General features: G+C 61.5%; 2 protein-coding genes across 12 annotated transcripts in view; one reads left to right on the forward strand and one right to left on the reverse strand.

Moving 5' to 3' along the window:
• The first annotated feature begins 494 nt into the window (after positions 1 to 494).
• MFSD10 (major facilitator superfamily domain containing 10) lies at positions 495 to 4,304 on the forward strand. Of its 4 annotated transcripts, none has more exons than XM_054708500.1 (13): positions 495 to 576; positions 962 to 1,214; positions 1,300 to 1,396; positions 1,651 to 1,754; positions 1,971 to 2,129; positions 2,207 to 2,368; positions 2,657 to 2,765; positions 2,853 to 2,964; positions 3,120 to 3,228; positions 3,319 to 3,409; positions 3,519 to 3,566; positions 3,647 to 3,736; positions 3,915 to 4,304. In XM_054708500.1, the coding sequence occupies exons 2-13, from the start codon at positions 1,041 to 1,043 to the stop codon at positions 4,019 to 4,021; spliced, it is 1,362 nt and encodes a 453-aa protein (XP_054564475.1). In that variant the 5' UTR covers positions 495 to 576; positions 962 to 1,040; the 3' UTR covers positions 4,022 to 4,304. The 4 variants fall into 4 exon arrangements, with proteins under 4 accessions (XP_054564475.1, XP_054564487.1, XP_054564485.1 ...); XM_054708512.1 differs by having other exon boundaries at positions 3,960 to 4,304; XM_054708510.1 differs by having other exon boundaries at positions 501 to 576; positions 957 to 1,214.
• A 1,798-nt stretch (positions 4,305 to 6,102) lies between these two features.
• ADD1 (adducin 1) overlaps positions 6,103 to 20,548 on the reverse strand; it is a 76,657-nt gene continuing 62,211 nt past the window's right edge. Inside the window, exons 10-17 of one of the 8 annotated variants that reach the window (XM_028159705.2) lie at positions 16,767 to 17,111; positions 14,265 to 14,366; positions 13,863 to 13,952; positions 13,224 to 13,316; positions 9,050 to 9,206; positions 8,732 to 8,815; positions 8,024 to 8,054; positions 6,461 to 6,525 (exon numbers count right to left, since the gene is read on the reverse strand). In XM_028159705.2, the coding sequence (XP_028015506.1) occupies position 6,525; positions 8,024 to 8,054; positions 8,732 to 8,815; positions 9,050 to 9,206; positions 13,224 to 13,316; positions 13,863 to 13,952; positions 14,265 to 14,366; positions 16,767 to 17,111 (903 nt within the window). In that variant the 3' untranslated portion in view covers positions 6,461 to 6,524. Of the gene's footprint in view, positions 6,526 to 8,023; positions 8,055 to 8,731; positions 8,816 to 9,049; positions 9,207 to 13,223; positions 13,317 to 13,862; positions 13,953 to 14,264; positions 14,367 to 16,766; positions 17,112 to 20,548 lie in introns of all 8 variants that reach the window. The other 7 variants (XM_028159698.2, XM_028159700.2, XM_054708479.1 and 4 more) reach the window with 7 other exon arrangements.

The following is a 20,548-nucleotide window of genomic DNA, read 5'->3' on the forward strand; positions in this document are numbered from 1 at the left end:
CCGGTGCCGGGGCTCCAGGCTCAGCACCCGATGCAGAAGGAGCTGTCCCACCGAGACCCGCCGCGCTGCCCGCGGTGACGGCTCGTCCTAAGGCACCGAAGCGGGACGCCCCTCCGGCCCCGCAGGCGGAGGACCCAAAGCCCAGGAGGGAGGGTCGCCCCTCGGGCAGAGGGTGGGGGGCGGGTGGGACCAGCCCCGCCAGCCGTCAGCAAGCGCCGGGCAAGGGTCCCGGGCCGCGCCCTGCGGGGAGAGGCCCCGCGGCCGGAGTCGGCGGGGTCAGGGGTCGCCGCCCGCAGCTGAGCGCCCCGACCGCAAGCAGCCGGGAGGCGGGAGCCGGGAGGCGGGAGGCGGGCGGCGGGCGGCGGGCGGAGGCCACTCGCAGTTAAGAGACTGACAGCCGCACGGACCGCGCCGCCGGAAGGAGAAGAGCGGCGGCCCGTCACTTCCGGGGCGTGTCGGTGGGCGGGGCCTGCGCGCCCGCCCCGCCCCCGGCAGCGTGCCCGGCGGTCCTTTCCGCATCCCTCGGCCGGCGCTCCGGTGGTTCGTCCGTTCCTCCCCAGCGCGCGGCCGCGGCAGGTGCGGGCGGGGTCCCCGGAGCCCCAGGCGGCGAGCCCGGGCGGGGTCGGTGCGGGCGGGGGCTGTGTTCTCCGGGCGCAGGGACCCCTCCCCGCGTCCGCCCGGGGCCGCAGACGTCCCGCCCTCCTCCGGCCTCAGTTTCCCTTCCCGCTCCACACGAGGACGCGGGGGCGGCTGCGTGGGACGGGGTGCCACTCGGCCCGCGATGCCCCCACCCCGGGCCCTTGGGACGGTTGGCCTCGGTGGCTGCGGTTTCCTTGCGCAACCTCCGCTGCCGGAGTTTTCTGCTTCCCAGGGTCTGGGGAGGGCGCACCGAGGGATCCAGTCAGTGGTGATGGGGGCCTGACAGGAGCAGGAGGACTCAGTTTCCCCCTTGGTAGGGTAGGCGTCAGGGGCTGTGGTAACCAGAGGTGCAGTGCAGACCCGCCACACCCCCCTCCGCCCGGGACCGGAGCGCCCTCATCATGGGCTGGGGAGCTGGTGGGAACTGCACCCCGCGCCCACCCATCCGCCAGCAGCCGGCGTCGGAGACCCGCGTGGTCACCGTGGTCTTCCTGGGCCTCCTGCTGGACCTCCTGGCCTTCACGCTGCTGCTGCCCCTGCTGCCCGGGCTGCTGGAGAGCCACGGCCGTGCCCATGTGAGCCCCTCCTCACCCCTCCCTCCCGATGCCTGACCCCACAGCGGGTGCCCACTCCCCGGCTCTCACGCGTCCTGTCCCCCAGGACCCTCTCTATGGCTCCTGGCAGCGAGGGGTGGACTGGTTTGCTGCAGCCATCGGGATGCCCGCGGAGAAGAGATACAACAGCGTCCTGTTCGGAGGTGCGGCGCTGAGCCCCAGGCTGGAGCCCCTGGTCCTACCTTCCTGGCCCCTCCGTCTTCCCTCCCTGAGCTCCCATCGTCCAGGTCCTCCCTCCACACCCCCTTACTCCCGGCACCATCTGCTCCCTCTCAGTGTCCCCTCGGTCATAGCCACCGTGGCTTTGAGGTCCATGGCCGGGGAGTGCTGGGCCAGGTGGGCAGACCCTTGGGGACGGAGACTGAGGTGTGGTGACCCTGACTTCTGTCTCCTTCAGGTCTGATTGGCTCCGTCTTCTCCGTCCTGCAGTTCCTCTGGACACCGCTCACGGGGGCCGTCTCCGACTGCCTGGGGAGGCGCCCAGTGATGCTGCTGTCCCTGGTACGGGTGCCCCTGGGGTGGTACCTGAGGGGCCAGCAGCTCCTGTGTCTAAGCCAGGCTGTCCCAGAGCCGCTTCTGCCACCCAGCGGACACTGGGGACACAAGGGCCCTTGGGTGCTGCCGAGCAGGGCAGGGATCCAGGGGTGCTGTGGGCCCCAGGCAGCCCCTCCTGGCCTGCGGTGACGGTGCCTCCCCTCGGCTCCTGCCCCGAGGCAGGCAGGTCTGGCCACCTCTTACGCTGTGTGGGCCGCCTCGGAGAGCTTCGCCGCCTTCCTGGCCTCCAGGGTGATTGGCGGCATCAGCAAGGGGAACGTCAGCCTCTCCACGGCCATCGTTGCCGACCTGGGCTCTCCGCCCGCCCGCAGCAGAGGCATGGTGGGTGCCCGTGCTGGGGGGGCGGCCAGGAGGGGCTCCGGGGCCTGGCCTCCCTCCTGACGGTGGCTTCTCCCCAGGCGGTCATCGGCGTGGCCTTCTCGCTGGGCTTCACGCTGGGCCCCATGCTGGGCGCCTGCCTCCCGCTGCGGATGGCACCCTGGCTCGCCCTGCTCTTCGCCGTCTCGGACCTGCTGTTTCTCTTCTGCTTCCTGCCGGAGACGCTGCCCCCCGAGAAGCGGGTACGGAGGAACCCAGAAACTACCGACAGGTCCCGGCCCTCGGGGTTCGGTTCCCGGGGCCTGCAGGGAGCCGGTCCTGGGTGCCAGGGGAGGCCGGACAGCCCTCTCCTGGTGTCCAGAGGCTCTTGGGGACACAGTGCCTCCCGGGGTCCCTGTGCTTCCCAGCCCCTGCCTCGAAGGCCTGGCGGGTGGGGTGGAGGCCAGGCCGCTGGTCACGCCCCTCCCGGGCTGCTCTGCCCAGGGGTGCCCCCAGACCGCCAGCAGCCTCTCCAGCTCTGCCCCCTCCAGGCCCCCTCCCTCACCCTGGGCTTCCGCGCGGCCGCCGACCTGCTCAGTCCCGTGGCCCTGCTGCGCTTCTCCGCTGTGGCCCACGGCCAGGACCCGCCCACGGGAGACAGTAAGGAGCGGCGCCTCCTGCGGGTGGCGCTCCACAGGCTGCGGTTGGGCGGTGGACCCCTCACGCCCTTGCCCCGCTGCCCCCCAGGGCTCAGCCACCTGCGCCGCCTGGGCCTCGTCTACTTCCTCTACCTCTTCCTGTTCTCGGGCCTGGAGTACACGCTGAGCTTCCTCACACACCAGCGCTTCCAGTTCAGCAGGTGGGAGTGCGGGCCCTACCGGGACCCCACCCAGGGACGCCCTGCGTCTCCCCGTCCCCCGGGCCCAGCCTAGGAACCCGGGGTGGGCAGGGTTGTGAGCGGGTCCTCTGGCTCCGCGTGGCAGAGCAGGGGCGCTAAGGTTCCCGCCCTCCCAGCGTGCAGCAGGGAAAGATGTTTTTCTTCATCGGCCTCACCATGGCCACCATCCAGGGCACCTACGCCCGGCGGATTAGCCCCGGCGGGGAAATTGCAGCTGTGAAACGGGTATGGGGCACCCCTGGAGGGTGGGGGGTCTCCTGAGCTCTGCTGGGAGCAGCAGGAGTGGGGCTTGAGGTCCACTGTGTCCCGCTGCAGGCCATCCTGCTGCTGGTCCCCGCCTTCCTCCTCATCGGCTGGGGGCGCTCGCTGCCTGTGCTGGGCCTGGGGCTGCTGCTCTACTCCTTCGGTGAGTGTGCTGCCAGGGCCAGAGGGGCGCCGTGGGGCTGGTGGCCAGACCCCTCCAGGTCAGAGCCGTTTCCTCGGGGTGACGGTGCCTCCCTCGTGTCCCCCATCAGCTGCGGCAGTCGTGGTGCCCTGCCTGTCCTCCGTGGTCGCCGGCTATGGTGAGAGGCCCTGCCCAACCAAGGCCACCGGGGTGGGAAGAAGCCAGCAGGCACCTGAGGGCCCCCCTTCTCCCCTACAGGCTCGCCTGGGCAGAAGGGCACAGTCATGGGCACGCTGCGGAGCCTGGGTGCCCTGGCCAGGGCGTTGGGGCCCATGGTGGCCGCTTCAGGTGAGGCTGTGGGACACGTGATGTGCCCCGGGGAGCCAGGCCTCGGGGGCTGCTGGGCCCTGAAGGGGGCCCCCCTCAGCTGCCTCCTCCGTTCTGGCCACGTAACCCCATAGCTCAGTCCTGCCACTGGGGCGGGTGTGGCGGGCCCACGGCATTGCTTGGCTGTCTCTCCCTCCAGTGTACTGGCTGACGGGGGCCCCGACCTGCTTCACCGTGTGCTCAGGGCTCTTCCTGCTCCCGGTCCTCCTCCTGCGGCCCCCAGCACAGACACTCAAGGCCGAGTAGCAGAGCCAGCCCAGCCCAGGCCAGAGGAGCTGAGGCAGGAAGTCAGAGGCCAGGCCCGGCCCAGCCCTGCCTGCCAGCCCGACCCCTCCCTCCCTCCTGGGGCCCAGACAGGAAGTCCAGGGCCTGCAGCCCAGGGGGCGTCACAGCCTTCCTCCCACTGACCGGAGGCCCTGCCTGGTGCACACAGCAGCGTCAGGGGCTTCCGGTTTGCTTGTTTTTCTCTGGAGAACAGGCTGTCAGCCAGGCGTCTGGATGACAAAATAAAGCAGCTGTTTTATACCAAGTGCCTCCTTCCAGTACCCGGCGTCCCTCGGCCCCCACCACACCCCGGGCCCCCGCAGCAGCTCCACTGCCCACACGCTGTTCCCTCCCGCACATGGGGTGGGGTGGAGTCAGGTGCAGGACCCTCCCAGATGGTCAGCACTGGCAGGGACACCTGGCGGATGGAGGAGGGAGCCTTCGGCTGGGCTGTCCCGTCACAGATCCTGGCCCCACCTGCCTGCTCAGCCCCCGCCAGGCTGACTCCAGGTCCGCTGACTGGAGGACACAGGCTCCGCAGGCCGTGGGCCCTGCCCGCAGCCCCAGGGGGAACAGGCTGGGGGGGCAGGGCAGCTCTGCGTTAGAAGGCCCTCCCAGTCCAAAGTGGCAAATGGTGTCTCAAGAAATAAGACACTTTGGGGTCTTTTGGGGAAGAGACAAACTCCTGGGAGTCCCGTTTTAAAGAAAAAAGGGATTAAATGTAAAACCGCTCCCCGGGGTCAGACAGGATACAGCTCGAAGAACTTTATTTGTGAGTGAAGCATGTTACAATGAAGAAAGGACACAGGGCCTGCCCTCCCGAGCCTGTGTCCGTGTCTGGCTAGACTTCACGTGGTGATACAAAGTTAAACTACAAAAGTGGATTAAAGTCATTGCATATGTGGGACAGAGGCGGGTCAGAGGAGGAGTCCGTTACCGCAGGAGGGTGGGGTGGGGAGGCGGACACACTTGGCAACAAACTGACACACAAGCAGCTGCTCTCGTTAGCTCCAAGCGGAGGCCGGCGCCATGCAGCCAGCCTCGGTCCTGCGTGGGTGTGTAGTTTTGGGGACCTGAGCCCACGTCCAGCTCCAGGTCCACCGCGGCCCTCCCGCCTCCCCAGGGGCCTGTCTGGGGCGGGCAGGCTGGCACCCAGCAGCTCCCGGAACAGGCGCCCTCGAGGAGCCCACGTGGCCACCTGCCGGCTGCCACCAAGCAGCTCCCCGCTGCCTCCCGGGGGGGAGGTGAGTGCAGGTGAGCAAGGGCAAGTAGGCTCCACGAGGGACGGCTCGGGACCAGCGGGGGCCACCAGGGCCGACGTCCGCCTGGAGCTCGGGCTGAGTGAAGGGAAGAGCAGGCCCTCTGTTCTGAAACCTGCCCAAACAGGTGAACGGTGCTCAGGCAGGCCTACAGAAACCAAAGCGAAAGCCGCCGTTCATGTTCACAACGTAGGATTGCAAATATGCTGAAGAGGAGGCTAGAAGACTTCCCTTACTGAGGGAACTCCCTATGGCAGGACTGGAGAGACCCCAGTAAGACCGAGCCCTGGGTCGGGTGCTGGCCGGGGGTGATCGGGTAGACCATGCATAGGTTGCAAGGGTGTTCAGGCCAGTCTGCTGCCGGGTCCTCACGCCGCCTCCCCGAGGCCACCACAGTGCCCTGGCCGCTGGCAGGCACAGGAGTGTTTGCACAGGACCAAGACTTTGTGTATATGGACAAAGTGAGATCGCTGCGCAGATAACGCCAGCAGGAAGCTAGGAGTCTGCGTCAGTCACCTGAGACCTTGGGGGGAGGGGAGCCTAGCAGGGACAGAGCGTGGGTTACTCTATGACAGAAGGAGAGCAAGAGGGCAGGGCCAGAGCCGGCAGGGCCTGACTGTGCAGCCAGAGCCATGCCTGAACGCCCAGGAACGACCCGAGGAGCAGACAGACGGGCAGAGGTGGGCACGGGACCAAGCCTCCCTGGACCTGAGGTGGAGGCCTGGGCGCCAGGGGAGGCCGTGCGAGCGCAGGTGAGCTCTGGTCTACGTGGGCTTGGTCAGGCGGGGAGCTCTAGCTGTGTGAGGGTGGGCTTCGCATTCCGTGACACAGGAAGACAACACGAGACAGTCGGTGTGTGCAGGACGGGCCTTCAGCAGTCGCTCTTCTTCTTGCTCTTCTTCAGGAAGGAGGGGGTGCGGAACTTCTTCTTCTTTTTGGAGGGGGACTTGCCGGGAGACCCATCGCTGCCTGGGTCTGCGGCAGCCCCCTCAGCAGCTGGGGAGGGGGCCTCTTCCGCCGCCGGGGCCGAGGCTGGCTCAGGACTGGCCACCGTGGAGGACCTGGTGGGGCTGGGAGGGCCATGGGCTTCGCCAAGCCCCTCTTCCTCCTCCTTGTCCAGTGTCGGGAAGCCAAGCGCTTCTGAAGGCTCATCAGGGGACAGGTCAGGGAGAGTGGGCTTAAAGGTGGCAGCATCACTGTCGTCTCCGAAAACAGCATCCTGCAGGTCTAGTGGGCGGTAGGAGAGACGGGGTTAAAGGGCACCTGCCCAGGCCTCAGAGAGGGACCTCAAGGTGGGCAGCACCCTGCACAGAAACTGCCACTGTGAGGAGCCAGGGCCTTCTACCAAGACAAGGATAAGGAACTTAAATCGTGTGACTCTACTTCAAGGCTGGATGGAGCCCATCGTGCCCAACATAGACTCCACCTTCGGGGGGGGCGGGGGGGACTCAGCTCCTCTCCTGGAAGCATGCCATGTGAACAGGGCACATTTTCAGTGCAGTGACCTCCTGACACCCTTGAGACGAGGTTTGCTCTAGACCCCTCGGGCACCTCAGTAGCCCTGAAATTAAGCCTACATTTGGGTCCACACACCTGGTTTCCCCCAAGGAGGGAGCCATGGAAAACACGGCAGCCCATGGATGCACAAGTAACTCCCCAACCTCGTGCAACATCAGCATCAAATATACTAAGCCTAGTTTAGAGGAAGGCGTGACCCATCAGGCAAGGGAGAGGGGCGAAAAGCAAGCCCTTTACCAACTGGAACGGAAACAAAGCACAAAGTGCAACTTGTCTTCAAGAGCCCGAGGGCTGGTGCCGGGAAGAGGCTCATCTCCAGCGGGGAGGGGAGACCAGGTGTGCAGACTTCCTAAGAACAGCCTACGACGTGAGGGCGGCTGGCAGCTTAGGAGCACCAAACCTGTTCCTACGTCACAGCTGCACCTCGGGAGCAGACGGGAGGGGCTGAGTGCAGGTGACAAATACTGAGGGCGCGTCCCGGGGAGATGCCTGCCCGGGATCTCTGGGCCGGGGCAGGGGAGGTGAGGCGGTCTATAAAGCATGCAGAGGTGGCCTGTGGGGGCCCAGGGGAACCTTTATCATTGGACCAAATGGCCCACTAAAACACAGCACCGCCCTGGCTGGTCTGGTTCAGTGGCTAGAGCGTCGGCCTGCAGACTGAAGGGTCCCGGGTTTGATTCTGGTCATGGGCACATGCCCGGGTTGCAGGCTCGATCCCCAGTGTGTGGGGCGTGCGGAGGCAGCCGATCCATGATTCTCACTCATCATTGATGTTTCTATCTCTCCCTCTCCCTTCCTCTCTGAAATCAATAAAAATATATACATTTTAAAAATAGCCCAAATGTCGCTCTTCCGCCCCTCACGTTAAGCTTAAGCACGAAGCTTAAGCGAAGGTCCAAACACACGGGACCGCAGGTGGCAACCCCACCCGTCTGAGCCTCGTCGAGACTGTCCGCCCTCCTGGCACCCAGAGCTCTGAGCACCGCTGTGGGCCCGCGGGAGCCCGCGGGCAGGCTGCCCACTGCAGCGCCAGGTGACCAAACCCCTTCCCGGAAGGCCACTGCCCGGAATGAAGGACTGGGTACGGGGAGAGGGGGGACGGGGGAGGGGGGCAAGACACTGTTTTTATTTTGAATAAACAGAAAACAGAACGTAATAAGCAACAAAGAAGCAGAATGAGGCAAAGCGCAGGGACCGCAGTACTTACTATGGTAACAGGTACTCTTTAGCACATCCTCCTGCTTGCCACGCAGCCACAAGAAGAGAAAAGCACAGGGAGAGAGTCTACGCATTCAGTCACAGCACCAGGGACAGAGGAGAATGGCCGAGCCATTCTTGTGGACACAGTTGGGTGGAAGGTGCGGCACAGGCTCCCGACAGACATGGGAAGCATGATGTATAAGACCGAGGGACAGACACGCAGGCCACACGCCACAGACATGCGGTGAGTGGTCTGAGAAGCCGACGGAGGCCAGCGCTCTCCATGGACTGATAACACGGCAGTCAAATGACATCCTGCAGCTCAGACACCACAGAGGACGTTTCCGGAGGTGGAATCGAGCACAGGAAGGTTTAGGCCGTGTGCAAAGTGGGCAAAACTGACATCGTAAGTGAAGGGGGCTCCAATCCCTGAGGCTGCCCCCCACCTGTGACATCTCACTAACAAACCTGTTTGCCTCAGGTTCCCAGGACAAGGCCAAAGCAGGAGCGGAAGAGGCTGGGCCCAGAAGCACCCAGCACGTGCTGTGCCGGTTCCCACGCAAAGGCACACGTCCTCACTAGTGTCCGCTGCCACGCCTTCCACTGGACAGAACACGCAGCCCCCTCTCCTACCCCCACCGTGGTCACCCATCCACACAGTGCCATGCGCCCTCCCGCACTGGGGCAGCCTCGCCCGCCCCAGCCCAGGCCTCACCTTCCTCCAGCTTGACGGGGGAGCAGGGGGCAGCAAGGGGCTCTGGAGGACTGTCTGTCTGCTCTCTGGTCTCGTCCAGACTCTCTGCAGGTGAGCAGAGGGGGAGAGGGCGTGGTAAGAGGCCGCCATGAGCCTGCGCCTGAGCCCTCACAGGTGAGTCGGACCCACTCCCTCTGGGACTAGCCTGAGGGAGGAGGGAGGAGTGTGCACTGAGGAGCACTCTGCCCTGAACCAAAGGCCTGGAGGACAGAGGCGCTCACCTGCGGGCCTGCCCACGCAGAACCTGCCCTGGCGCCGGGGCCTCCCCCGAGCACTCACCTGGGGGGCCCCTGTGCTTGCGCTCCACCTCCCTGCGGTACTCCTCCAGCTCGCGGTCCGTGAGCGTGTTGAAGGGGTTGGGGCCTGTGGTGCTCACGATGACGTGGGGCTGGTACTCCTTCTCAATGATGGCCTTGGAGGCTGTCACCAGCTCCCCCTGCGGACAGAAGGGAGGCTGGGTCTGCAGGAGCCCTGCCCGGACTCTTCCTCCTCCCAGGCCAGGCTGCAGGCAGGGTGGGGCGGGGCAGCTCTCCGGGGCACAGAGACAGCCCTGAGGGTGAGGCTGAGCTGCAGCCTTCAGGGGCAGAAGACAGAGAAACACGATTTTGATGCAGCAACAAAGTAACGGAAACAGGAGAGAAGAACCCTAGAGAGCCCTCAGGGTTCGGAAGCAACGGCAGCAAAGGGCAGAGGGAGCGCACAGAGCGCCTCAGGACAAGCCCAGGTCCTCACTGGCAGGCGGGAAGAGGGGGCTTGTAAGTCAGTGCCCGCCCCACACGTCAGAAAGTGTCACCATTACAACACTCAGGTCAGGCATGAGAGCCCTGCTTCCGTGCTAGGAGCACAGGTAAGTTCTGTTCTTCTGACACCGAGAGTAAGAAAATGCCCCCCCCCCCCCAAGAAAGAAAATGTCCCCAAGCACCAGTATTTGTCTGGGGAATTTGGAAAACAGAACCTGTACAAGAGAAAAGAAAGCCAAGCCCTGTGAAGCACCGAGGTGGCGCACAGACCAGCCCCATCTGCCAGGAGGAGGCGGGCAGCCCCGGAGGGCGGGGAGCCAGGCGGGCTGAGTGTGGCGCCACCGCACGTTCCCTTGCGCAGCACAGCTCTGTGCCCAGCTCAGCCTGGTCGGCCCCAAATGCTCTGATGTTCACCTTGGAGAGAGTTAACCGGAACTCATGCACGTGCCCAGTACTTAATGAGAGCTCCAAAAGTAACGGCAACAGGAGAATCCAAAATCATTTTCATGCCTGCCGGTCCACCTGCGCTCTCCTCAGCGAGGGGCGCGCATCAGAGGCAGTCAGCGTCCCAGCAATGGGCCCTGGACACAGCCAGACCGAGGCCGGGAATCTGGGTACAGAGTGCCTGGAGCACTCCCTGACTGACCACTGGCATGACCCAGGCCCCAGGGACAGAAGGAAAGCGCCTGCTGGAATCAGCAACCTGTCATCAACTTGTCATCAGATTCAAGATAACCTGACAGTCGGCAAGCCCTCTTTCTGACCCGCCTGACCCAATCTACCGGCTTGTCACTCAGAGCAGCCCTCCCTGGCCAAGACGGGGACCCGCATCCTCCTCTCCACTCGGACCTTGGCCCGAGACACACCCTCTCCTGTCCACAGGCCTGTTTTACCGTCCGCAAGAGGCGCCTGCTGGGCGGGCCCCGCTAAGGCCCGCGGAGCACTGACTCTGTAATCTACGCAGCCTGGCTGGTGCCTGTGCATCCTGGTAGCTGCCAGTGAAACAGGAAGGTGATATGAGCTTTGAGAGAAACACTTTCCATCATTCCAGTCAAATGTTCAAAATCAGTAAAGGGAACAAAATACCAAGAACTGCCACCGAGATGCCCTTCCTGTCCAGGCCACCTGGCCCTCAAGGGGCCGCACAGCTGGTTCCTGCCACCACTGGCAGGGGCTCCCTCCTCAGTGAGGGCCAAGCGGTGTTAGGGAAAGAGCGATGCTGAGCTGCAGAGACAAACAGGCCCTGTGGGGAGCAAGCCGGGCTGAGAAGGCAGGGGTGAAGGGGCAGCTCCCTCCAGCAGCCCACGTGGAGGCTCATGCTGGCTCCTCCCGTCTGCACACCCCCGACCCCCAGGGCTCTAAGCATACAGATGCCTGTTCCTCCTGGCACTGGGCTGAGGCATCAGGTTTTCATCTGAAAAATCTACAGATCTGAATTTATGTTCCTTTTTGTTTGTTAATCCTCACCCAAGGATACTTTTTCCCACAGACTTCCAGAGAGAGAGTAGAAGGAAGGAAGGGAGGGGAAGAGAGAGAGACAGAAACATTGATGTGAGAGAGATACATCGATTGGTTGGCTCTCACAGGTGCCCTGACCAAGGCTGAGGATCGAACCTGCAACCCAGGGAATTGAACCCGCACGCGCAGGCAGGTGCTCCAACTCCTGAGCCACAGGCCAGGGCTAAATGTCCCTCTGAGTGCTGGGCCTGCACACACTCGGTGCTTACCACCAAGTGCACTCAGCTGCGGCAGAACGGGAAGTCTGGGCTGCACACCGGACGGCAGCAGGACGGTGCTAAGTGCAAATCTTCACGCCCATCTCTAACGACTCAGTTCACAGGGAAGAAAATCCAGGTGGCAGAGTGACCTCCAGCCACACACTGGCCTGCACAATGCTGAGTCGAGAGAGCCCTGGCTGGGCTTCCTGTCCCTTTGGGCACTGGAGCACGGGGGATGGCTGGCGATCGCTGCCCCTTCTTCTGCCAGAAGACAAAGGAGAGGTGGAAGCAAAAGAAAAGTCCTTCCTTCCAGAAAAGCCCCAACTTCCATAGTCCAAGCACCCGTTCCTCAGGCGCTCCATCGAGAAGCGAGTCCCTGCACGCCTGCCTTCCGGGAAAGGGCGTTGTCAGGGCGCTGACCCACAGTCCTTTTCACCCGCTCAAGAAGTTCAACTTGCCAGTGAGCAGCGCCACCTCTAGGGGCACCGTGTCTGTGCTCTGTGGTCCACACAAAAGTCGTGGAAACCACCCCAGTCAAGGACATCAGAGGAGTCAAAGCATATTCTCGCCATCAAAACGAAATATGCTCTGTCACGGGAAAAAGACCAAGGGTGCAAATGTGAGCACCCGGAAGAGGGTGGCGGGGAAAACAGAAGCTGGACAGGAACCTGCACGGGGCACCTCCTCGCTGGGCTCGGTGCCGAGTGGCTTTCTCGGCTGATCCTGCCTGGACACGGCGCTCACAGGGTCTAGTCTGGTGCTCGGACTTGCAGAGGCCGTGGGACTGGTCAGGAACCCCACTCCCACAGCCAGCCGGAGGGGCCCCTGGCTACACTCCGTGAAGCCTCCTCACAGGGAGCTGTGATGCACACCCACGTCTGAGCACCGCTGGACAGAGCCAACCAGAACTGCGGCGGAGGAGGAGCTGCCATTGCAGCAGCTAACACAGCGGACCAGTCTGCCTTCCAGGCAGGCAGCCTAAGGACACAAACAGGAACCGCTAAATGCAATCCAATGCCAGAGAGCTGGTCCAAACCTGCTCTGCTCAATAAGCCCGGGGCTCACGGACTCACACCCCTACACACACCTGAGAGAAAAGAACGAGAAACTAAGATCACCCGGATGGAAGCATGCAACAAGCCACCGGGGCAGGAGGCCATCTCTCCCACGGTCTGCGAGGCTCCCCAAGAATGGTCGCTGGAAGTACATTTTAAGGACAAGGGGAAACAGCAGCCACTGGAACGATACATAAATATGCAAAATACTGCTGTTAGCGAGGGTGCCAGCCTCCTCCTCTGGCTCCTGGGCGTGGGCGAGGACCCCTGCACTCACTGGAGGTGTGTGACTCAAACATTTCCCCGGGACGCAGGCGCACGCCTGAGGCCTCACCCCGCAGGTGCCTCTGCCCTCGGCGCCTCAAACTTAGAACAGGCGAGCCTCCACCTGGCACGTGACACGGTGGATTTCCCACTACTGAGCACGGGAGGTATGCAGGTACACGGAGAATTGTAATTTGGGGTTTCAAATTTTCACAAGTCTTCCCCCCCCACTTTCAACATTAAAAAAATTATCGAGGTGTTTTTAAAGGTCAAAATAAAGACATTTCATCAACAAGGGCTAACAAGAGACCGCCTTGCTTCATTTCCCGCTCCCCTGAAATGTCGTCTTTCAACTGCACCCCATTGCATGTTCCTTATGTTCTCGGTCACAGCTGAGCAGGCAGAGGGAACAGGTCGCACAGAAGCACCGGCACTAAGAGTCACATGCAGAACCTCAGAGAAGCACCGTCCGAATGCTGAGACGCAACCACACTCGCAGCCAGGGCTTTCCCTACAGACCAGGGAGGCAGGACGGCACCTTCTGTACGCTCACAAAGGAGCCAGAGCCCGGGTGCGGCTCCGTCGTGACCGGCGACAATGCCAGAGGAGCAGGCAGGTGGGGCGGGCAGGCAGGAGGCAGCGCGGGCCGACAGGTAACTGAGGGCAGGAGGAGTACCTTTCTAAAAGGGAGAGGTTTAGCTGGACTAAAGGTCTGCTCTGTGAGCTCGAGCCCTTCGATTGTCTCCGTGCAGTCAGACAGGGGTGCGTCCTGCAACAGTAAACTGAGTCAGCAGAGCCCCCGGCCCGGCCTGACCGACCAACCGAGCGCACAGGATGGCGCCGCTGCGAGCATGCAGCAGAGACAGCGACGTCGCCGAGAAGGTGGCGGAGCAAGCCCAGTCCCCAGGACCAGGACCACCCTGACCTGTCAGAAGGGGCGGTGCCAGTTGCCTGCCCTGCAGGCATGTGCAGTGTCAGCAGCAACTAAGGGCTGCCGACCTTCCAGGGGCCCCGCGGCGCTGTCCCTCCATAGAAATGCGGTCCCCGCTCTGCTGCAGACAGCAGCGTGGACGAGAATAAGCCCGCCAAGCCCCGGAGCCCAGCACTTCACACGTGTGCAGCGCTCAGACCGGGCGTGTTGGTCCCCAGGCACCGTGCCACCCCCAAGGCATGCCCCGCCCCGAGCGCGGGAGGGGACACGCCCCGGGCATGCTCGTGCTTGACCCACAACTCAGGGAAAGTGGCTGTGCCTTCTGATCATGAAGGGTTCTCACAGAGACTGCGGAAGAACAACAAGGTAATTCCCAGTTCTCACCTGGACGAGGCTCCTGTCCATCACCACGCCACACAGCACCTGCGACTGGGGGCCGGCCGTCTTAATGTCCTGCAGGTTCTGCTCTCGGATCTGAGGACGGCAACAGGGAGGACCAGGTCAGCAGCACGCCCACACTCGCCCGCTCAGTACTGCCTGGGTCCTTGCCCTCTGGGTGACGTGGGCAAGCACTCACTCACTCACTCGAGGGGCACACACACTCCCTCCGTGTCCCTCTCACCGGGACACCATGACCAGTCCCGGGTGAAGGCTCTGCAGACTGCAGCCCTGCCTGCCGCTCCGGGGCCACAGGGCAGCAGACCTCAACCCGACACGCGCTCTCTGCCCTGCAGCAGCCAGCACCGCGCCCACCCACGGCCGCCGCCCCCCGCACACGGTACGCACCTTGTTCCTCATCTCCTGGACCTCTTTCGGGTTTGTGTTCAATGGAACAAACAGGTTAGGGACGGCAGAGGTGGAGGTTCTATGTCCATCCTCTTTAGTCCACTGTAACATTAAGAAGAGTTAAAATGTCAGAACTGGGACGGCAACAGGTGACACCAAAGCACCCAATCTGTCCAACTGATGTCACACCTGGTCATGCACTGAGCATCACAGAGGATGAACCAATGACCACACCCTGTGCCGCCGAGCGGCTGGAGGGGGCAGGGAGCATGTCCAGACAGAAACCGGGAATGGCGGAAGCCAGTGTCGTGACTGACCGGCCAGAGCCATTGAGAAAGCCCCACTGAAATTAGGGTCTGACATGGACCGACACAGAGCTGAGCCCTAACTCCCGCAGGCTAGCCAGTGGGGAGGGACCCTTCAGAGCACATTGGTTCACCGCTCTGAGCATCGTCAACACCAAAGCCAGCTGGAAGCATGAGATGACAGGTCATGGAAAGCAATGTGACGTGCTACCCAGAGGGAGGAAAGACTCGGCATTGGAAGGCAAGAGTGGGCATCACCAAAGTTTTGCATTAAAATAAACTACAGTATCGGAATGCACTGTGTGCACAGCTATTTCAACCCAAGAACATCGCTGCATGAACGCGTATGCACCTGCTGAAGATCTGGTGATGTCGCATATTTTATGTAACGTCACGCTCTGAGTGTTACAAAAATACCCACAGGAGCTGGAAGCGCGTGACCCTTCCCAGTAGGCCGTCTTAGGTGGCGGGGCACACTGCCAGCACCCTGCGCCTTTCACTTTGGTTTTTGAATTTCCAATCAAATGTGGCCGTTTTTATCACCTTGTAATTCTGAGACGGCGGCGGCGCTGAGTGTTAACACAAGCCCGCCTTGGAGAGCAAACGCTATCCTGTTCAGGGTGTTTTCAAGAGGCACTAAGAGAGCCATGACCGTAAGACCTGGAGAAAGCAACGGAGCGGTGCTCAGCCACTGCGGGGAGCGCGATGGGCGTGCGCTGGGAGGTACTCACTGATGGTCTCTTCCGATTAAACCACTCCAGCCTTTCGTTAAAGATAATTTCCAGTCAAAACATGAACACAGCAACCTCGGGAGCTTGACACTATTACTGTAAGTGAACATACCAACCTGGGCGCGGGCACGGTGTGTCCATCCAGAACAAGAAACACATCGCAATGCTGCCCAGGGCCTCCCTCCACGCCACACTGACTAACACGCCCGACTCACTGCACACTGTTTCCCCAGAGAGTACATGGAGCGCAAAGCTGCTGCCACACACACACTCGGGGAAATGGGCACAGCCTGCGGCACAGGTGCTGACAGCAGCGGAGTCGCCGGGCCCACTCCCCTTAACAAGCAACATCAGTAAAAACGAAACAAAGGCCACGAGAAAAGGAAGAAAGGGAGAGAGGGACAGAGGGGAAGAGGGGGGACCAGGGGCGAGGAGAGGAGGCCGGGCTCAGCGCTGGCCTCTGCCGGCGTGGACGGCATGTCGGCTCAGGGGCGCAGAGGCGCTCACCAACTGTGCGTCAGGACAACGCCAGCCGCCTGGAGGTCAGGGCTCTTTCCGTACGTCTACAAAGTAAGAGCGTTATGAGGGGAGGAAGCCGTGTGCTGCCTGGGTGCCCCGCGTCTGGGCCCATCTCGCCTGCACTGCAGACAGCCGTGCAGCGCTGGGTCTGTGCCCGCTTCCGTGTGCTCGCAGGCCTCCACCGCAGGAGCAGGCTGCCCCGGGCGAGGTGAGGGGCCGTGAAGACCGTCTCCAGAGGCGTCTGAGTGCCGGGACCTCGAGGGCGGCTCAGGGCCGGTGGACACGGGCGTGAAGCACATTGGCAGCAACCCTCTGTCGCTGGTGCCCGCGGTGGCCTGCGCTGCACTGGGGTCATGCCGCCCCCGGCAGGAGTCAGAAGACTCTCCGCGATGGCGGTCTACTCACATGCACAGTCCATGCAGGAGGCGGCTGCTGAGCGTGTTCGGAGGCTTTGGGACAGAGCAGGGAGGCTAACGAGGGAGGGCCTGGCCGGCCGGGAGCAGGCCGGGACCCAGAGGAGAAACTGCTTAAGAAAACACTAGAGACGTTAAAGAACGGTTAGTGACGCACCGAGACCACCGGCATTCACAACACTGAACCAACAGGCTCCGGCTGAACTGCCTGTTGGTGCGGGAAGCGGTGAGATTCCTTGAGGACAGGGAGTTGCCGGCAGCGCCTGGGTTTAGGTTAATAGGCGTTAGTCGGCCCTTTGGCTACGTACGCACTAGGTTAAGTGGAATCCCTGGAGAGGGACAGCATCTTAAGCAGTTTCGAGCAGACAGCAGTACTGGCATTACGGCTGATGCCTCGAGATGTGGGTTCAGATAGAGGTTAAGGGGAAGGTGCGCCTTCAATCGGGGTCAGAGGGCTGGTTCCCAAAGCCTCCGAAGCCCAGCGGCCCCACTTGCTCTACATCATCTAACTAGAACAGTAAGGTAGGCACAGACCAAGCAGTTGGTAATACAGCTTGGCACGCAGACACCGGACGAGAGAGACTGCAGCAAGGGTTTCACGTGATCGTGTGTAATGTTCGTCCACACCTTAGTCTTCGACTTGGGGCTGCTTCCGTTCTGCCCTTCCTCAGAGGCATCGTCACCCCGGCCAGAGTTCAGCCATCTTGTCTTCTCTCGTTGCTGCTTCTGAAAACTGTGTCTGAGAGGAGAGCAAGTGCCCGAATCCCCGTCACTAGCAAAGGAGTAACCTGTGACACTAGCAGGAACCTCCACATCGCTGTATTTCTTAGACTTCTCTCTCAGAGCCGGGTAGCGGTAAGGGTAGCCAGTTCTGTAACCCTGGAGTCCAAAGAGAGTGAAGGACAGTCAGTACGCCCCGTCTCAGCACAGACCTCCTCGGGGAATGCTGTGGGAGAGACACCTGAGGCTGCACGCAGGCGCCTCTGACTCAACGACCACACCCCGAGTACAAGCCCAACCTAAATGCGAACACGCTCACCAAAACCACGGCCCTGATGCCGACCGCAGCCCCACTGCTACCAGCCCCACGGGAACCCACCAGAAGTCCGTCACGGGCGCGAGGCGTGCTCACCACGGCCTGGGAGCGGCACGAGAACTCTCTACCCCAGGTGAGCCTGAGGAGGTGCCGAGTGCGACCCCAAGGGGAAAGGGGGCGCTGCGTGGTGTCACCCTTGGGCGGGCAGTCCTCACGGAGGGCACGGGCCTTCTGGAGTGCTGGCGCTGGTTTTCGATTGGGTGTTGGTTCCACCCAGTTTTTTAAACTAATAAACTGAATACTTAAACAGGTACACTCTCCTATTTATCGTATTTCAATACAAAGTTTAAAATTACTTGCTGTTGGCGACAATACAGATTTTACTAATCAACCTGCCTAATGCTTTTTGCCTTTGAAGTGTCAGTTTAGACACCGTGACAAACTCCAGGCAGACCAACAAGCACGCCTCATGACAACTGGTTCTGGCAAGATTACTCACTGAGACATCCAGTCACCCCTTGACGCTGCCTCGTAGCCATTCCCTCTCTGTGAAAAGTGGCCCCTAACTCTCGTCTCGGGGCCAGCACCTGCCGTGCCCCCCCCCGGCCCTGGGCAGGCCCGGCCTGTTAGCTGGCCCACAGGCAGCATGCCCGAGGCCAGGGTGGGCATCGGCCTCCTGTCCTGCGTAGCCTGGTGATGCGGCGAGGCCCCCACCGGAAGGGCCGTCCCTGTGACTGGCTTCTCACCAGAGGGACTGGCAAAGGGAGAGGCGCACTGGGAGAGTGTGGCGCCCCCCTGAGGCTCTCCGTGCATCCGGTCTGAGGAAGCACGCCGCCGTGGCCACTACAGAGGTAAGAGCACGGGCTCTGGCCGCCGCCCGAGAGCCTGGCAGTGGGGCCTCCCCCCGCTGAGCCTGCCCAGAACCCGGCCCAGCTGGCGCCCTGACTGGGCAGCCTGTGAGCTCAGCTCCCCTGCACTGCGGACCCACAGCCTCGCATCTGGACCAAGTCCTTCCCGCCGCTTCACGGGAGCCAGAGCAAGGGGCCGGCAGCAAGGGCAGGGCTGGTCCCGAGGCGGGCCTGCGCCGCTGGCCGACACACCGGAAACGTGCACTTCCTCTCAGTCCAGGGATTCGCTCTCCCTCTGGGTGCTTCTTCCTGTGCGGGGCCACCTTCATTCCCAACCATCCCTTTACCACGTTAAAAAGAAGGACGCAATAAGCCCTGAGGCTGCTGCCGCCTCCCTCCGCAGTCCTCGGGAAGAGGCTCGGAGATGCTCACGCTCGGCTGAGGCTGAGCGGACTCGGCCAGGAAGACTGTCCTCGGAAAGCACAGTGCTTATACTTCACACGGCCTCTCGCGGGGACAGCCAGGACTCGAGCAGTCTCCAGGACTCAGGATAAACCACCAGGACTCCACAGAATCCTACCCTCACAGGCTGTGGGCTTGGTCTTTATTCTTGCCTTTAATTGCCGTGAAACCAAAATTAGAGGCAATACACAGGCCTCAGAGCTATTATATGGCTGTGGACGAAAGGGGCCACGTGCTGACCTGACAGCTCAGGGGAAGCCCGCGTGGCGGTCTTGCAAACTCAGAGACGGAAAGTCACCACAAAGGACGGTCTGAAATTAAACTTTAACTAACGCAGTGATGGTGGGCAGTCACCTCCTAGGCCGGTATCTTCACGGACAAGGTCAGCCTTTACCTTAACTGAGCCCATCTGTCTTTTTGCATCTAGGATAACATACCCTTTAAATGTCTGGGTGACTGGTAACCTCCCTTTTTCTGGAGCCCCTGGGGCACAACCAAATGTGCTGGGCACCAGGACAGACACCACAAATTCCTTCATTATGTTAATTGTTCCTGCACCCACCTAAGTGTGTGTCCATCATTTCACTCTTTATCCAATCCCAGGGGTTTCCCCAGCTCTGCTTTCTCCCACCTCCTTAATCTATCACCAGTGGATTTCATGTAACCCACCTACGTCCCTCCTTCGATGGCAATGTATAAATACAGATGTAACCCGCCATTCTCGGAGCATCATCTCAATCCGTTGAGGTTCTGCTTCCCGGCACATGTCCACAGTTTGGCTCCAATAAACTCACAAAATTCTTTACAGGTTTCAATTCTTTTTTTACGTAAATAAGGCTTAGTTAAAAACATGGATTCCTGCCTGGCTGGTGTGGCTCAGTGACTGAGCATTGACCCACGCACCAGGATGTCACCGGTTCAATTCCCAGTCAGGACACATGCCTGGTGTTGTGGGCTCGATCCCCAGTCAGGGGCGTGCAGAGGCAGCTGATCGATGTTGATGTTCCTCTCTCATCGATGTTTCTACCGCTCTCCCTCTCCCTTCCTCTCTCCCTAAAGTCAATAAAAACATTTAAGAAAAAAAATGGATTCCTTTCTTCCTTGAGAAACTGGCCCTGTATCTTGACTTTGTGGGAAACAATTAGCATTTCTTCTGTTTGCTGAAATGAACTCACACCGTGTGAGGATCTACAGCTGTTCTCTAACCTATTCAATGACAGGCAAACACACGACTGATCAGGATGCCAACTGAATCCTGGACTGTGATCAGCGGCTGCTGTCCAGTCTGCTTCTCATGAAGCACAGGGCCTGCTGCTGTCAGGAACTGTACCAGGTCCGCCCATGAGAAGGCACTGGAACAGCCTGGCGGTGCTGAATGGTTCACAGACCAGCCTCTCACCCTCTAGCTTCCTCCCCGATCAAATCAGAGTTACTGCCCAATTTAGATTTTCTTCTCCATTTTCCAGAAGGTACTGAGTGCACAAGATGGGGTGGCTGCTGTTCTTCATTCTTGTCCTCTCTCCTGCTCTCCACTTACTTTTAGGCACGAGAGAGTGCACGTCAAAGTGTGTGCCAGGAGGAGAGAAGGGCCACCCCAGCCCGGGGGTGTCTGACTCCGGTGCTGCCACCTGGGCCACCGCTGCCCGCGCTCTAGCCCTCTCCAGCCGCCTTTCCGAGGCTGCTCACCCCTGGTCTGCCGCCTGACTCCAACGTCCTGCCATCTCCTCGGTGAGCGGTTCCCTGTCCTGCTTCCCTGACCAACGCGGCCCATGCGTCTCTCCTGCAGCTCTCGGCGTGCTGCCAGGGCGCAGAGCGCAATGCTGGGCTGCACCTCCCTGACCAGGGCAAGAGCCACGTCCTGTTCGTGGCTACAGGTTCAAGAGCAGATGGTCAGTCAATGCGAACCATCTTCACCAAGCAACTGAATTCAGAAGTTCCAGAAGACTCTGCCCACTGCTCCCTCACCGACC

This window comes from Eptesicus fuscus, chromosome 2, assembly GCF_027574615.1.
Source record: "Eptesicus fuscus isolate TK198812 chromosome 2, DD_ASM_mEF_20220401, whole genome shotgun sequence".
Classification (NCBI taxonomy): Eukaryota; Metazoa; Chordata; class Mammalia; order Chiroptera; family Vespertilionidae; genus Eptesicus; species Eptesicus fuscus.

Excerpts from the sequence above, each read along its gene's own strand:
- MFSD10 (XM_054708500.1), top strand. The coding sequence starts at position 1,041 with ATGGGCTGGGGAGCTGGTGGGAACTGCACCCCGCGCCCACCCATCCGC. Across the intron at positions 1,397-1,650 it reads CAACAGCGTCCTGTTCGGAG|GTCTGATTGGCTCCGTCTTC; the intron begins GTGCGGCGCTGA and ends TGTCTCCTTCAG. Across the intron at positions 3,410-3,518 it reads GCTGCTGCTCTACTCCTTCG|CTGCGGCAGTCGTGGTGCCC; the intron begins GTGAGTGTGCTG and ends GTCCCCCATCAG.